General features: G+C 38.0%; 2 protein-coding genes across 2 annotated transcripts; both read left to right on the forward strand.

The window, feature by feature from the left end:
• Window positions 1-3332: 3332 nt before the first annotated feature.
• LOC121769985 (peptidyl-prolyl cis-trans isomerase Pin1-like) lies at window positions 3333-6739 on the forward strand. The gene is made up of 2 exons (XM_042166771.1): window positions 3333-3724; window positions 6437-6739. Exons 1-2 carry the CDS (start codon window positions 3490-3492, stop codon window positions 6559-6561), a joined length of 360 nt encoding a protein of 119 aa, XP_042022705.1. The 5' UTR covers window positions 3333-3489; the 3' UTR covers window positions 6562-6739.
• A 1026-nt stretch (window positions 6740-7765) lies between these two features.
• On the forward strand, window positions 7766-9148 carry LOC121772596 (GDP-mannose 4,6 dehydratase 1). The gene has a single exon (XM_042169759.1). The coding sequence runs from the start codon at window positions 7866-7868 to the stop codon at window positions 8949-8951; it is 1086 nt and encodes a 361-aa protein (XP_042025693.1). The 5' UTR covers window positions 7766-7865; the 3' UTR covers window positions 8952-9148.
• Window positions 9149-14656: the final 5508 nt, after the last annotated feature.

Here is a 14656-nt window from a genome sequence, read left to right on the forward strand (position 1 = left end):
GTTTGGAGGCTGATGCCATGTGATAATACAAACACATTCACTGATTTACTTATAGAATGTACAATGACAATGATTATACAAAATACAGCATGGTATGCTTAGTAAGCCACCCATATGAAGGGTTTGGAGGCTGATGCCATGTGATGAAGCTTTTTTATGGCAATAACAAAAAAATGCAGCATATGCACAACAAAAAAAAGAGTTTACATCTTAAACACAAACATATGTTGGTGCTTATATACTGTAAACTCCATCCCCAAATAGTATGTCTAGTACCCTATGTCATATGTCTCTCCAACATTGTTCTCAGGCATTTGTAGGTACTCAAAACTCTCTCTTACCAAACTCTCTTCAACACTAAGAGATAAAGGCTGCCCTCTGTTCTATGCAATCTGTCTTTGTTTAAGTGAGTGATCTTGTAGCTGTTGTTTTCATGCACTTCTAATATAGCTGTGAAACAGCTTTGCAATGTGATGAAGACTCTATTGAGAGTTTGTGTTTAGAGTTCTTTAAATGAGGTAAACACATTCCTCATCAAGTCATCTACATTTGTGGCTATTTTGTCATCTTGAAATGATTGTATGCCCCTAAAATACCCAAGGTCTAATACATTTGTGTCTGGGGAGTTAGATGGTTGGCTAATTAGATGGAATTCAAACCATCAATACTTGCAAGTGACTCAAACTGTTGGTTAGCAGCTCTTAGATGAGGTTTTGCATTATCTTGTTTGATGAATGTCTGCTTGCTTCCATTGGCTGACCACTTGGCCTTGATTGTCAGTACAATATGTGCATGATGTGTCTATATATAATAAGTGATGACATTAATAATGTTTGATAGTAATGTGACAGAAAAAATTGGCATACCTGGTTGAGGAGACAAGCTTTCATGACTTCCTTGTTAACTGATTGAATAGGCTTTGTCTTAATTGTCCCTTTTAGTCTATTCTTTGAACTTCTTTTGGCTGGTACGTCCTCTGTAAATGGCATTAAGCCTAGTTTACCATCAAATATGGTTTCCCATCACTACCAATATGTGGCCTACTGACATCAGCCATGGACATCACTTTAGTGATGAATCTCTTGGACTTACAGGACCTATAAGACTCATCCTCATTTGGCAAAAGGCAGTATCTGTCTGATGTCTTTGCCATGTAGAACCATTTCTCATCAATATGAGCTATGTTGTGCAATGAATGGTAAAGAAGTTTACCTTCAGCTAATGTTGGATGAATATAAGCCAGACACAATTTCATCCTTGCAATTTTATTGGCTTGAGTCAGTGTAGATCCATCTGCCAACTGTTTATTCTTAATCCATCTCCCAACTGTTGACTTTACTTTAATCTTAGAAGCAAGCTTCCTTATTGTTGGCCTCTCAAGCATGGACATGTTTCTAACCTTTTCTTTATCTAGCATGATTTTATCTTGGTGTTGATAACCGTTTGCTTTGATTTTATCATAACAGGCTCCCTTATCTCTATTTGCTACTTGGCGATCTTCCATATTCTTATAGCTGTCCTTCTACGGATTTTGAATCTTTTGGCTGCCTCTGTAAATGAAACTCTTGGCAGCACTCCAGCTTTACTTTGTGTAGAAGAAACTGCACGAGGAGTTTCTTTTCTTAGCTGCTCAAGACGAATGAGGCCCGCTGTTGTGGCACTGCACCTGCTCCTGCTCTTGGACTAACTCCTGCTTCTGCTCGTGGCCCAACTCTCAGACTAGCTCCTGCTCCATTGCCCAGTGATGATGGTTTTCTGAGGTTATTGACACTTTAAAAATGTTTCTTTTTTTTTGGTTGGTTAAAATTTCCTCCTTGTTTGTACATATTCCTTCCATGGAATTGGACACCTTCCCTCAGTTTTTTTGGAAATTTAAATGGAACATTTTTTTTGGTAATTCATTGTTGGCATTTTTCATTTGTTTTTGTTTTTTTTCATTTACTTGTGCAACACCAAGTTTAATTAGTCAAATATAATCAATGAAATTTATTTAATCACAACACCATTCTCTCTTCATTCCAAAATTTAATTACATATTGCATTTATCTAATAAATTTAAAGAAACAATCTTTACACATAAAAGTCAAAGAGGTCTCACTTTACGAGTCGGCGCGCTGCAACGCGTCGCGTGACGGACCCGTCTCTCCGGGACGCCGGCGCGCCGCGTAGTGGATGCTCTAACACTTAAAAGAAATAATTGTAATGGAACATCTGTAAAAAATAATGTTCCAACCCTAATATAATGAACAGAGCAATACAATATTAATCTTGCTAAATTTATTTATCAACAGCAATTTAAAGATGATATATTCCAGCTTTGAAGGAGCACTTAAAAATTACTCCCACAAAATTAATCTTGCTAAATTTATTTATCAACAGCAATTTAAAGATGATATATTCCAGCTTTGAAGGAGCACTTAAAAATTACTCCCTCTCTCTGTCTGTGATTAGAAGTTCTATTTTTTCATTTCAGTTTGTCGGTGAATAGGAATTCCGGTTCACTTTTACTATATATAGGTCCCACATTTCACTAACTCATTTCACTCACATTTCATTTTAAACTAACATATATAAATGAGATTCATATTCCACTAACTTTTTCTCACCTACTTTTCTTAACATTTTTTAAAACTCTGCATAAAAAAAATAATGAGACTCATATTCGCAGACAGAGGGAGTATCCGTGAATGATATTCAATCTCTTCCTTATTCCACTTTAATAGACTTAAAAATTTCGCTTAATGGATTGAAGAACAATTTTGGAGGGTGTGTTTCAAGAAAAACTATTTTCAAAGATTGAAGAACTTGAAGCTCTTGTCTAGAAATTTTAAAAAATAAATCCGTATTATGATATTATTTGCCAGAAATTTTTTCGTCGGTAGGAAATAACAAACTCGAGTAAAGTTCGTGATATAATTTGTCAAGTTCAAAGTTCGCGAAATAAATCCAACTTTTTGAGAATTTCATGATGTGAGGGGCCAATATTCCTTAATCAAATCATAACTTTTGCACATTTCTCAATTATCTCATACAATTAAAATTTTGATGAAATTTGTTGTGACTTTTATATCTATGTCATTATATCATCACCAATTACATTGATAATCATCTAAAATTAATTATAATAATATAGAATAATATTAAATTTATTAAGAAGTTAACCCAAATTCATAATTTAAATAATAAATTTCATCAAAATTTTAATTATATAAAATAATTGAAAAATGTAGTATAAAATTATGATTTAATTATAAGCAATCAAGTAAATCAAAAGTTATTTAAATTGAAATTTTCTCAATTTATTAATCATTATATTGACAAAAGGGAATAAATTGAACAGCTGCTCCATTTTCCGAAGCGCACACTAACGCACTGTAGAGAGAAATCTCCCAATCCGCCAAAATAGATTCCGATCGGAAGAGGAAGCCGTCGGCGGATCGCGCCGACCGCCACCATAAGCACAAGCACAGCGCCTCTAAAAAGTCCAAGATGTCCTCGTCGGAGAAGGTCAAGGCTTCGCACATCCTCATCAAGCACCAGGGCTCCCGCCGCAAGTCCTCCTGGAAGGACCCCGACGGCATCCTCATCTCCGCCACCACCCGTGACCAAGCCGCTTCCCAGCTCGAGGACCTCCGCCGAGACATCCTTGCCGGCGACGTTTCCTTCAAGGAACTCGCCACCAAGCACTCTCACTGCAGCTCCGCCAAGCGCGGCGGCGATCTCGGTCCGTTCCGATTTCTCTCATTACCCTACCTCCTCGCGCTTTTAATTCATTATTAGTACTTAGGGTTTTGCGATGAAATTAGATGGATTTTGATGCCGATTACTAGTTTTTTAAGGTCTACTAAATTAATTAAGATACAAAATTGGGGAAAACCCCATCACCGTGTAGTATGGTCTCCAGGTAGTGGATTGGAGCTAATTGTGTTAATTCCCCTAGGTTTGGTGTTTGAATAAGGATGTCTTTTTGTACGTTGAGTCATAATTACGGAGATCACTTGCTTATAATGTGATATAGATGTTATCAAGAGTGATTCCTTGGGGAAATTTGAACACATGAATTCCATTATGCTGGTAGAATATCTGCTATTTAGATCAGTAAAATAAGCTTAAACTAGGCTACTGGTATAATTAGGCTTGGACAATAAATGAGCAGGAGGACTACACAAGGTTCTCTTATCATCATTGTTGTTATTGTTATTCATATTATACTTCGCTGTATCTACAACAGCAATCATAGTCTGTAACTCATTTTATATTTGTATACTAACAGGGAGCTGCATCACCACCACAGCATTATTGTTTGCTCAACTGCGTCTCTTTCATTTAGGGCTTTGAAAAATAGGTGCATTTAAAATTACTGTGTCAGAAGAGAATACTATAGTTGTCCATAATTTGAGCTGAATAGGTACCTAGTTGGTCATGGCTGCAAATTGCTGTGAAAATGAAAGAACTCATGTAAAAGAGAACTTGGTTCTTGAACTTGCAAGCAGTAACTCACATAATGCATGCCCCAAAAAGTGCTTAAACTTGTTCTAGAAGTGCCTAAAACTGCATTCTTTAATCTATGTGCCTTTTGAGACATTATTTATGGGACAGAGGGAGTACTAACAAGGACAAAATCGTATTTCAATAATAAACATATCTATGGAATATTACACTTTTGAATAGTGAATTGCGACAACCAATGGTTGAGTCTCCTTAAGATTATTTCTGATTGAATTATTAGCATAACTTTTCACAAGTGTTGTATGATTATTACTATTAGAAATAGTATGTGCAAGCACAATACTAAAGTTAGCCATTATCTGACTTGAACTGAACAATTAATTTTATCAGTGACACGCTGGTCTCTTTTTCCTTTCCTTTTCTGAGGAAAGTAACACACTAATCTTGGTCTCGGGCTCTCGGCTGTTTCAGCCAATGTATGGTAGCAAGTAATGCAAGCAAATTAACAATTATAAGATTGGACTTGATCAATATTTAATTGGATAAACTACTAGTCTCTTTAATGTGTATTTTGGCATAGCATTGGCCATTGAGCCCTATCATATGCACTTTCATCTGCCAGCGATCTTATTTTGGTGTGATTGTTTGACAGTTTTTTGTTATCTATCATTTCAATAAGGCCAAATGTACCTACCTATCTGGCCTCATAAAAGCCTATATTTTGAAATTTTCAAATCTAACATAATACATGAATATTAAAAAAAAGATACCTAATAAATTGATTTTCTTTTCAAATGTAACCTGTGTCAACTTTCTGGCACCTTATTGTTAAGTTGGCAACTGGAATATCTTATTTCCACAATGTTAGTTATATTTCGGCTCCCAGCTTGATAATAGGGTGCTGGAAACTTAACCCGGCTTAGAATTGAAATGAAAATTAATTTATTAGGTACGTTGTTGTTATATTCATTTATTGCGTAAGATCAAAGGTTTCTATTTGGTTAGATTAGTATATTTGGCCTTTTAGTAATGGTGGTTGGATAGATCCATGGGAGTTAGACATAAATACCCATGTTCCTGATGTCTTCACACCTGTTTTAATTTGGTTGGTTTTCCTGCTCCCCGAGCAGGACTTTTGCGTTCCTCTTTACTGGGTTCAACTCCAATTCCTATTCCAACTGTATGGCTGGCTTGCGAAATATGCTTATTGTTCTATGTAGAATAATGATTTCTTAGACACAGATAGCCTGTTGTGGCATTAAACCTTATACATAAACTTAGTTTTGTCCAATTCTGTTGATGTGTGCCTCAAAGCATTCTGGATGTTATTACAAGATGTACATGTTCACAGAAAAGGTTATAGTTTGTCAATCCCAATTTATGATTGCTTGCCCATTGCCCACCCTGTGTTTGGAATTCTAGACCCCAGTGTTTTCCAAATCTCAGCTCTCTTCTTTAATATTGTCACGTTGCTAATGCAAGCTTTCCAATTCTGACATTGAAGCCTTTGTGCTAGGGTATGTCTTTAGCTTCTAACTCGATAAAGAAACATTAACATCATTCCATGTATAATTTTGGTTTTCCTTCAGTGCCTTTTCCCTGATTTCAGGATCCAAGAATAAGTTTTACCAGTTAAGAAGATTCAGTTAGCAAAGAAAAATGCAATTATTGATAGATATCTGAATATAATTGATTGAGACTTCTGCATTTTTGCCTTGTAGGCCAAGATTTTGTTACCTTGATAATCCTTGGCCCGTAGGTCCTGACACAAGGTCTTACTGAGTTATTCGGAGCTTATTTTAGGATTTAGTTTAGCTTGTATTCTCGCCTATTTATAAGGCAATGTATTGCATTTTATAGTCAACTTTTCACAATGTAGTCATTAAAGGAATTCCCCTCTGTTCTCTTCTCTTTTAGTCGACAGGTTTCTTCTTCTGTTAATGGCAGTTTTCTTCTTCCTCCATATAACTAACTGAAATTGATGCAGGCTCATTTGGAAGGGGTCAAATGCAAAAGCCTTTCGAAGAAGCAACATTTAGTCTTAAGGTGGGAGAGATAAGTGAGATCGTGGACACTGACAGTGGAGTTCATATCATCATGAGAACAGCCTAATTCTTTGCATTTACCAACCAAATTTGTGTGCCATTCCAGTTTGAATTGAAGCATATAACCAGATTTTTGAGCTTCTCATTCTGATTCTATTAGTATTTCATAATATACTTACAATCAATCAATCACTCACATGTTTGGGATATAGTAGTAGTAGTAGTATATTGTTTGCTTCGTTTCAGTTTCTTTAGCATCATAATCTCTACGATGTTCATATTCTTTTCCGTTGCTCTTAAAAATAGATGGCCTCTTTTTACATCTGTTCCAAGCAAATTAAAAATGTTCCCTCATTTCTTAAATACCTCAAGTCTGGACTACTATTCCTCCTCTCACTAATTTCCTTTTTTCCTCCGTTAATTAACATCCTTACTTTTTACTAATACACCTTACATTCTACTAACTCATTTCATTCATATTTTATTATAAAATTAATATATAGTATAAAAGTAGGACTCACATTCCACTTCATTTCTTAAAACCCGTGTAAGTCACTGATGCCAATTAACTGGGGACGAGTGGAGTATTATTTATCTGGAATATCCTTTATCAAATGCCTTATTTTGCATTATCATACGTAAATTAGTTTTCTAAATCAACAAACACATATAATTTATGAAAATCACGAATAAACTCTGGTAACTCATATTAAAAATGTCAACACAATGATATTAAAATATCAATATATAATCTCGACAAAATTTTATTTTTAACACTGTGTTGGTGATTTACCAATTTAAGAAAGTTAGCAATTGATTTGACTGTACTCTTAGGAATACATTAACCTAATTAATTTATGCGTGACTTTTGTTCGACAGAGAAATTAATTCCCAATTAATAAGAGCATCTCCAATGGCGGCTAGCGGACCGGTTAGCCGATTCCCGGCGCTGGCCGGTCCGCTCGCCGAACCATTGGAGTCGGCTAGCGCCAAATCGGCGAGCGGACGCCGATTCTCGGGCGCTGGCCGATCCGCTCGCCGGTCGGCTGGCCGCCATTGTAGGCGGGTGATCGGCGAGCGATCGGCCAGCACTTTTTTTTTAAAAAAAAAATCGAAACACTATATATACGCGATTTTCACGTCCGACATGCGCCAAGTGGATGCTCATATTCGACTCTAAAATGATTTAATTGAAGAGTTGTGGGAATTTTTAGTGCTGATGAGTGGCAGGAGGAGTTGTAGCTAGTGGCTAGCTTAAAACCATTGGAGATGCTCCAAGAGGAAGACGTAGAAGAAAAAAGGCAAAGGAAAAAAGAAAAGTAATAAATCCGACTATCAATTTCTCAACACACTCTCATAATTTTTCCCCCAATGGCCTCCGCCGCCGTCGCCGTCAGATCTGAACCAAAACCACCAAAAATCGCACTGATCACCGGCATCACGGGGCAGGACGGGTCCTACCTGACCGAATTCCTCCTCCAGAAGGGGTACGAGGTGCACGGCCTGATCCGTCGGTCCTCCAACTTCAACACCCAGCGCATCAACCACATCTACATCGACCCCCACAACGCCCACAAGGCCCGCATGAAGCTCCACTACGCCGACCTCTCCGACGCCTCCTCCCTCCGCCGCTGGCTCGACACCATCCTCCCCGACGAGGTCTACAACCTCGCCGCCCAGTCCCACGTCGCCGTCTCCTTCGAGATCCCCGACTACACCGCCGACGTCGTCGCCACCGGCGCCCTCCGCCTCCTCGAGGCCGTCCGCTCCCACATCGCCTCCTCCGGCCGCTCCCACATCCGCTACTACCAAGCCGGCTCCTCCGAAATGTTCGGATCCACCCCACCCCCCCAATCGGAATCCACCCCCTTCCACCCCCGCTCCCCCTACGCCGCCGCCAAATGCGCCGCCCACTGGTACACCGTGAACTACCGCGAGGCCTACGGGATATTCTCCTGCAACGGGATCTTATTCAATCACGAATCACCGCGGCGAGGCGAGAATTTCGTGACCCGGAAAATAACCCGCGCTGTAGGCCGGATCAAAATCGGCCTACAGAGCAAGCTATTCCTCGGGAACCTCCAGGCCTCGCGGGACTGGGGGTTCGCGGGGGACTATGTTGAAGCAATGTGGCTGATGCTCCAGCAGGAGAAACCGGATGACTACGTCGTTGCGACCGAGGACTCCCACACGGTCGAGGAGTTTCTGGCCGTGGCCTTCGGCTCGGCTGGCCTCAACTGGAAGGACCACGTTGTCATCGACAAGAGGTACTTGCGGCCGACGGAGGTGGACAACCTCAGGGGGGACGCGAGCAAGGCGAAGAGGGTGCTCGGGTGGAAGCCGAAGGTGGGGTTCGAGCAGCTGGTGAAGATGATGGTGGATGAGGATGTTGAGCTTGCCAAGAGGGAGAAGGTGCTAGTTGATGCAGGATACTTGGATGCTCAGCAGCAGCCTTGAATATTTCATGATGCATTGGCATTGGTTGGTTGGTTGGTTGTTAGTGATAATCTGTCTATCTCTTACTGTGTTGAATTAGAGGCTAATGATGTGTCGGCATGAGATCTGGATTCAGACGTTATAAACTGCTACTTCACATTTTGATGTCGGTTTGTTGCTTCAATCTTGAATACCAATAAACTGTTTTATTCGAACCATATTAACCAAGGTTACTCTTCCTTTTCAACTCTCCTTTTAAACATGTGATGGTGAGAATTTGAATAGGATTGATATTTGTGATGGATGACTAGATCAGATGAGATGAGGTTTCCATGGCAAAGTAATGAATGGATTGAAGACAAGGAAACAACAAAGTGGTGGAGTATTACATTTCTCATTCACAGGAAAAGAGCACAAGCTTTGCTTTTCATGTCTACACCATCAACATACTGATGGCTCATAACAAAAAATAATGGAAGGGGGATTCTTACTACTTCAAATCAATTTTAGAAGCATACTGCAATGCTGAAGATAGACACCTTCACAAGCATAACTCCAGCAGATATCAAAATTAAGAGTTATTGAAAGTGGAGAGGCACATTTGTATGAGTTTGACATTTTACATTTTAAAATGGATAATGATGACAACAATCAACCTGAATCTCCATCAAAATGGAGTGTGTTGCTACAAAACTTTCGAGATGTAGTGTAGCTACAAATATGTGAGCTAATGTGCTAAATTCTTACTCAATTAGTATGCAATTTGAGTAGAAATGATCCAAATTTGATAGGTTGGCGTGTTGGTTGGTTCTAGGTACAACAATGATCTTTTCTCGTATTGTTTAGCAACTAATTCGACACTTCAATAATAATTTTAATAATTTGAGTAATTATACCGATAAAATAAATCTAATCTTTCAATTTATATTTAAAGTGACGTGCTCCCAACCATATGCTGCCACGTGACAAGTAAAATAGTCTAATGGTAAGTTCTTATTTAATACGCAAAGATCCATGATCATTTTTTAATTATAACACTTTTTATTTTTTTTTTTCATTTTTCTAATCTATGTTATCAAGACGAATTAATAAACATATATATAGTGAGGTGCGTTATGGTGACATCATAGTTAAAATGACAACTTAACAACCAAGACAAGCAACTCGGCATATAGTTCCAAACAATCTGCAATACGAAATCAGAATACTATGGTGACACCATAGTTAAAATGACAACCTAGGCAAGCAATAAGCGATACATAGGCAAACAATCTGCTATATGAGTACACAAGCAAGGAACTAGGCATATGGTTCCAAGCAATCTGCGATAGGAAATGTAAGATATAATCAAGCAATCTGCGATATATAGGCAAACAAACATGTTACGTGGCACGCTAAAGGTGAATCTGCTCCTAAACCTAAGGATCCTCATTGGTGGTAGGTTGTCATTTTAGTATAACCCTACGTTTAGTTTATTGTCAAACATATGCTAACTATATTATATAATTTTTTTTCTCTCCCTTTGTCTTATTTTATTATTTTTTTTCTCTCTTATTAATTAGGGATTAAAACATATGTCGTAAGAAAAATTTATTTTCCAACGACGTATTATTAATCACCTCAATCAACAAATATAAATTATAAAATTAATACTCCTTTATACTTGCGCATAGATCTCATATAACATGTATTCACACTTGCAATGATCATATAGTTCTCACCACATTATATATCAAATAAGTAGGTTCCAACTATATCACACCAAGACAAAGTACTCCAACAAAATTTTATGCAGTGTTGTTTAGTATATTAAATAGAGAAAAAACATTATATACGAGTCACGAAAATATTGTTTGCACTTTTAGAAATGGATTTAAAGGGAACATCTACAGAAAAATGTCACTTTGAAAAAAATTTATTTTTATTCATATTTTATACTTACCATATGATTAAATTTCTTAATTTTTGTATATATATTATAAATATGATATCCTAATAAATAAAAAATACTACTATAGATTAATTTTACTACGACCTCCGTACACAATAAATAGTTTTGATAGCTAGTAGCTCATGTGTTTAATAAAAATTGGTAAAATAAAAGAAATATAGTGGTTAAAGTGTTGTTAATAAAAAATGAGATCCACCTCACTAGGAATAACACTTACTATAAATAGATAGAGACTAATTTTGGCTTTCGGTCTATAAAGTATGTGGTTCAAATGAGACTCACCCTCTTCGTAAATAAAATAACATTCAGGGATAATATTCAAAAGTTTCTAAATTCAGACTAATTAGTAATTTTAAATATTTTCTGAGGGCAAAACCTTGAAGCAAGGAGGGTCGTCATTAAGCATGCACAAACCGAACCGGCCCGACGGTTAATCGGCACCGGCGGTTCACCGGTTTGAACTAGAGGTTCTACGGTCCCAACGGGCAGATTCCGGCTAGGGCGTAGGGTTGTAGGCGAGGTGTGCAGAAAAACCGACGGTTTCTGACATAAATCGTCGGTTTTTGTCAGAAACCGCAGGTTTCCGACGGTTCCGGTGCTTTTTCAGGTGGCAGAGCGTAGGTGGCAGTGTATAGGCCTGAAAACCGGTCAGAAACAGCCGATTTTCTGCCATAAACCGCCGATTTCCGTCAGAAACCGTGGACTGAACCGCCGGTGCAGGCAGTAAACCGGCCGAATTTGAATTTTTTTTTCTTCCAATTTTACTCCTATAAATACCCCACTTCCCCCATCATTTTTACTCGTCCCATTCTTGTGTTAACAAGGATTTCCTTCTCAATCTTCATTTCTCTATTCTCTCACCATTCTCTCTAATTGCTCAAGTTGTTTACTAGTTACTACTTACTACTATATTTGTTGTTGTGTTCGTAATTTACCATTTATTCAATACTCCATATTCCATCCATACTACTTTCATTTATCACTATATCTTCTTCTCGTGGTGGACCGGGACGTGGTGTTTGGGGCAAAGGAATTGCCCCAGATCAAAGTAGTCGTCCCTCAAAATCAAGGCGACCTAGTCGTCGAGAAGTTATGGAAGAGATTTCCCGAGTGGCGGTTGAACGCATGCAAGTAAGTTCCAAAAAATTATTTTTACAATTCATAATTTCATAAGCTTTAGTTTTTAAATTTTTTTTGTGTTCCTACTTATAACATCAACTTATATAATATTTATAGATAGAAGAAGATCATAGGATGGCCATGCTACTCGCTGAAATGCATCGAGGTGGAGGGGGGGTGGTGGTAGTTCCCAACAACAAGATGACGAGTACGACGTGTCTATATCGTCGGACTCGGACAACAATGATGATAGATCTCATTCTCGTATTCCGTCTTGCACCGGCGGAAATGAGGAGATGCCTCCTCCCCCTACTAACACTACAAAAGCTTTAAAATCTGATATTTTTGTTAAACACTATAAGAAGATCCTGGTGGTGATTCCAAGTCCTCATGATCCGCACTCTCAAGAAGAGACATCGGCGTTTCATGCATATTGTAACTATTGTGATAAAGTCTACAAATTTGTGAGTGGTGGGGGATATGGCACTACCTCTACCCAAACCCAACTAAACTTCCAACCTGGTGGCTCAGGTTCGTCAGGTACACCTCTTTTTAAATATGATCAAAAAAAATTTGCTGACGTTATGACTAGATGGACTGCAATGAAGCATTTTCCTTTTAATGTTTATGATGATAAAAAATTTGAGGTTACTATGCAAAGTGGTTTAAACGTAGCTATCAAAAGAGTAAGTCGAATGACCGTTCAACGATCTACCGTTAGACAATGTTTAGAGAAAAAAGTTGAATTATCACGTTATTTACTTAACCTGGGCCACAAAGTGAACATTTGCTCAGATGTATGGACTGATTGTTTTAACCGGCATTCGTACATGGGCATTACGGTTCACTTTGTGGACAATAGTTGGACTTTGAACAAGCGTTTAATTGGTTTTAGAGAATTTGAGACACCACACACTGCACCCGAAATTGCTTCTTTAATTATTCAAGTTTTGAATGAGTTTCAATTATGCAATAAGATGTTTTCTATTTGTTTTTATAATGCAACTGCTAACACTGCAAGTATTAGTAATTTGATTGTGGCTTGTGCTCCGGTTATTGGAGGTAAGTATTTTCATCAAAGATGCATATGTCATATTTTAAATTTATGTGTACAAGATGCGTTTGAATTATGGCAAAAGCATCTTGTACCTATTAGAATTGCAGTTAGATTAATCCATCAAAAGCCAGCTATTGGCAAAGCTTGGAAGAAATATTGTCATCAAAAGAATGTAAGATATACGATCTTTACTATGGATGTGACTCATAGATGGAATTCGACATATGATTGTCTGAATTCTACTTGGACGCATAAAGATTCTTTATGTGATTTTTTTAGAACCTATCCCGTTCATGATTTATATCTTTCGCATAGTTGTTGGGAACATAGCGTGGCTTTATTTAAATTGTTCAAATATTTAAAAAATGCAACTGTTGAATTATCGGGTGTTTATTATTGCACTGTTGTTCGTGTTTTAGAGCATTGCATGTATATATCACTTGGTTTTAAAACTGCAATGAAAAATGCTTACTCTTCACCTGAATTGATGTGTGTTTTATATTATATGATTGGGAAATGGCTTAAGTATTTCAGTGAGATTCCAACGGTGTTTTTGATTGCAAAAGTCTTGGATCCAAAATGGAAATTAGCCGGTAACTCCAAGATTTTAGATTTTTATTATAACAATTTGAGTTCTATTGATCTTGGTCCACTTAAAGCATTGCAATCGATAATAGTGACGAATTCGGAGTAGACCTCTCAGAAACATTTCAAATAAACCTCCTGAACCGGTCAATTATCCAACAAACCTTCCAGTTTAACTTGCATGCTCTCTACACCGAATATGAAACCAAGTAAAACAGTACCCACCAAGTCAGAAGACTTCCCCCTCCTCCAACAACATAACTTTGGCTTCGCATTTCAAGCCGATTATGATGACCCCGACGCGCAATCCCAATTAGCCGACCTATACAGCTACAGCACCGGCGGAAGGTCCTCAGGTATGGTAAGTGAGTTATATTTATATTTCGATTCACTCTTTTCCTTTGGTGATGAAGGTCTTACTCCTCCCGCCCAAATCGACGTCCTCGATTGGTGGGGAACACAGGAGAAAGATTTTCTCATACTTGCGTCAATGGTCAAGGAGATTTTTTCTGTTCCGGCTTCCACTGTCGCCGTCGAGTCCGCTTTTAGTGTTGGCTCGCTTGTGTTGGATGGATCAAGAAGTAAGCTCTCCGCGAAAAATATGGAAGTCGTGATGTTACTTGATGATTGGGCCAAAGCTAACGTCGGAGAATAAGAAAATGATTGGGATGATCGTCAGGATGAATCACAAGAAGAATTCACCGGGGATGAATCGTAGGCCAACCGTCAACCGCCGGCTAAGCCAAATAGGTAAGTAAGGTAAGAGAACTACGTGGACTTTGATTCCCTAATCCAAATGAACATTGGAGATACATAAGCACCTCAACTTAAATTTTTAAATTTAAGTTGAGCTCAAGTCCTTTTTTCCTTTATTTTTTTCCATTTGTTTCTACTTTAAAAATATGCAAATACAATTAAATAATTGTATTTGTATATGCTCTAGTCGATGAAATAGATTTCTCTATAAGGCTAAATCCGGGAAACTTTTGACAATTCTACTATAATTGTTGATTG

This window comes from Salvia splendens, chromosome 16 (genome assembly GCF_004379255.2).
Source record: "Salvia splendens isolate huo1 chromosome 16, SspV2, whole genome shotgun sequence".
Classification (NCBI taxonomy): Eukaryota; Viridiplantae; Streptophyta; class Magnoliopsida; order Lamiales; family Lamiaceae; genus Salvia; species Salvia splendens.

What these genes read in the sequence shown, in the direction of transcription:
- LOC121769985 (XM_042166771.1), top strand. Translation starts at nt 3,490, where the DNA reads ATGTCCTCGTCGGAGAAGGTCAAGGCTTCGCACATCCTCATCAAGCAC. An exon ending in CAAGCGCGGCGGCGATCTCG is followed by an intron (nt 3,725 to 6,436) that starts GTCCGTTCCGAT and finishes AAATTGATGCAG; the next exon opens with GCTCATTTGGAAGGGGTCAA.
- LOC121772596 (XM_042169759.1), top strand. Translation starts at nt 7,866, where the DNA reads ATGGCCTCCGCCGCCGTCGCCGTCAGATCTGAACCAAAACCACCAAAA.